The sequence below is a fragment of the Pygoscelis adeliae genome, unplaced genomic scaffold (assembly GCF_000699105.1).
Source record: "Pygoscelis adeliae isolate BGI_AS28 unplaced genomic scaffold, ASM69910v1 Scaffold585, whole genome shotgun sequence".
NCBI classification, from domain to species: Eukaryota; Metazoa; Chordata; class Aves; order Sphenisciformes; family Spheniscidae; genus Pygoscelis; species Pygoscelis adeliae.
In genome coordinates this window covers 136,056-137,894 of record NW_008824801.1, presented here as the reverse complement: position 1 = coordinate 137,894, position 1,839 = coordinate 136,056, and the positions used below count along the sequence as shown (strand labels likewise).

Here is a 1,839-nt window from a genome sequence, read left to right as displayed (position 1 = left end):
CCCCCCCCCTGGCCAGCCGCCCCGGGGGCTGGCAGCAGTGGCGTGGAAGCTGGCCAGGCTCGGCCAAGAGGTGTGATCCAGTTATGCCCCCGCTCCCGGCTGCTCTGCCTGATGCTCCCCAAGGTTTTGGCTCCGGCAGGGAAGTGACCCGGGGCTGTGGCAGCCCAGGGCGTGCCTGTGGCTGGCACTCACACCCCAGTTCTCCTCCGCTGCCTCGGGGAGCACGTCTCCTCGTCCACACCAGCGTGGGCGGCTGGCAGAGCTGTGCCGTCCTCAGTTCTCCACCTCTCGCCCAGGATCCAGGTCCCCAGCACAGCCTGGAGACACACCCTGGCGCTGGGAGCACTGGCTGCGGGCTGGTGGGGGAAGCTATGAGGGACGTGCTCGGGTCTGGGTACCGACGGAGCCTCGTCCATCTTGCCTGGATGTGCCTGATCTCCTCCGTGACGGTAAGGGGCAAGCTGGGGCTGGCCCATGGGGCAGCTGGGTTGGCACTGCTGGGCTTTGACCCGTTGCGAACGGGCTCGGTCCTGGCTTTGTCACACGTTCCTGCCTGCCTGGAGGAAGCCGGCACACAGCAGTTCATCGGGGGGATGCAGGCAGCCGGCGTGGGGAGACGCCGGGTGCCACAGTGGGGCGGGCAGGCCAGCACGGGCTCCGTGCCCTGGTGTGCAGCGGCCAGCCGGAGGCTCTGACCCAGCTCTGGGCTTGCAGCACGGCGGGGCCAAGGTGCTGGAGAAGACCTTCGAGGAGTGGATGCGGTACCGCGATGAGTGCTTGAGGAGGATGGCAAGCGAGCCCTACCCGGCAGGTACCCGGCTGTGCCCCAGCTCGGGGTCAGACGTGGGGACATGCGGAGCTGGGCGACGGCTGGGGCTGGGTTTTATCCCTCCTTCAGCATCCTCTGCGCTGGTCGCCTACAGAGGGATGAGCCAGGGGCTGACGGGTGTCTCCACATCTCAGGTGGGATGCCCAGGGCTGGGATGCCCTAGGGGCCCGAGGCTGGCGTGGGGCGCCCGGGCCCCGTTCAGGGTGATGCCAGCCCCTTTGGAGGTGCTGGCAGCTGGCTGGGGTGGCGGGGGAGGGTGGGGGCGGGGCGCCGCGCGTCTGACCATCGGCTTTTCCCCCCCTCGCTGCTGTTGGAAGGGCTCTTCTGCAACCGGACATTTGACATGTACGCCTGCTGGCCTGACGGGAGCCCTGGCACCGCTGTCAACGTCTCCTGCCCCTTCTACCTGCCCTGGTTTGAGAAAGGTGATGATGACCCTCTGCTACCCCGGAGCTGGAAGCCAGGGCTGAGCCATGCCGGGGGGGAGAGGCTCTCGGGGTTTCCCCTCCTGCCCGTGGGAGAGGGACCCATGGGCAGACCTGGGGGTAAGGGGACACGTGGGGCACGGAGCAGAGCCAGCTCGTGCCCGGCTTGCACCTGCCCTGGAAGAGGGTCTTTGGGGCTGAGTAGAGTCCGACCCATCATCCCAGGAGAGGGGTTTGGGGGACCCCGAGGGAACACACCGGTGCTTCGTGTCCGCAGTGAAACACGGGCTGGTGAGCCGCAGGTGTGGTGCCGACGGGCAGTGGGTGACGGTGAATGGCAGCCAGCCCTGGCGGGACTACTCGCAGTGCGAGGAGGAGATGGAGTCCACCATGGAGGAGGTGGGATGCCCCGGCCCGGCCGATGACGGGCAGGGATGGGCAGGGGCACCCTGGCTGCACAGGCGGGTGCTGCTTGCCCGGGCTCACCGGGACGGTGCTTGCTGCAGGAGGGTGCCCGCCGGCTGATGGTGAGCTTCAAGGTGCTCTACACCGTGGGGTACTCGCTGTCGCTCCTGACCCTCGCCT

General features: G+C 68.3%; 1 protein-coding gene across 1 annotated transcript in view; it reads left to right on the top strand.

Moving 5' to 3' along the window:
* Positions 1–371: 371 nt before the first annotated feature.
* LOC103916901 (glucagon receptor-like) overlaps positions 372–1,839 on the top strand; it is a 9,408-nt gene continuing 7,940 nt past the window's right edge. Inside the window, exons 1-5 of the mRNA XM_009323968.1 lie at positions 372–449; positions 715–811; positions 1,147–1,254; positions 1,532–1,653; positions 1,761–1,835. Of these exons, the coding sequence (XP_009322243.1) occupies positions 372–449; positions 715–811; positions 1,147–1,254; positions 1,532–1,653; positions 1,761–1,835 (480 nt within the window). The remainder of the gene's footprint in view (positions 450–714; positions 812–1,146; positions 1,255–1,531; positions 1,654–1,760; positions 1,836–1,839) is intronic.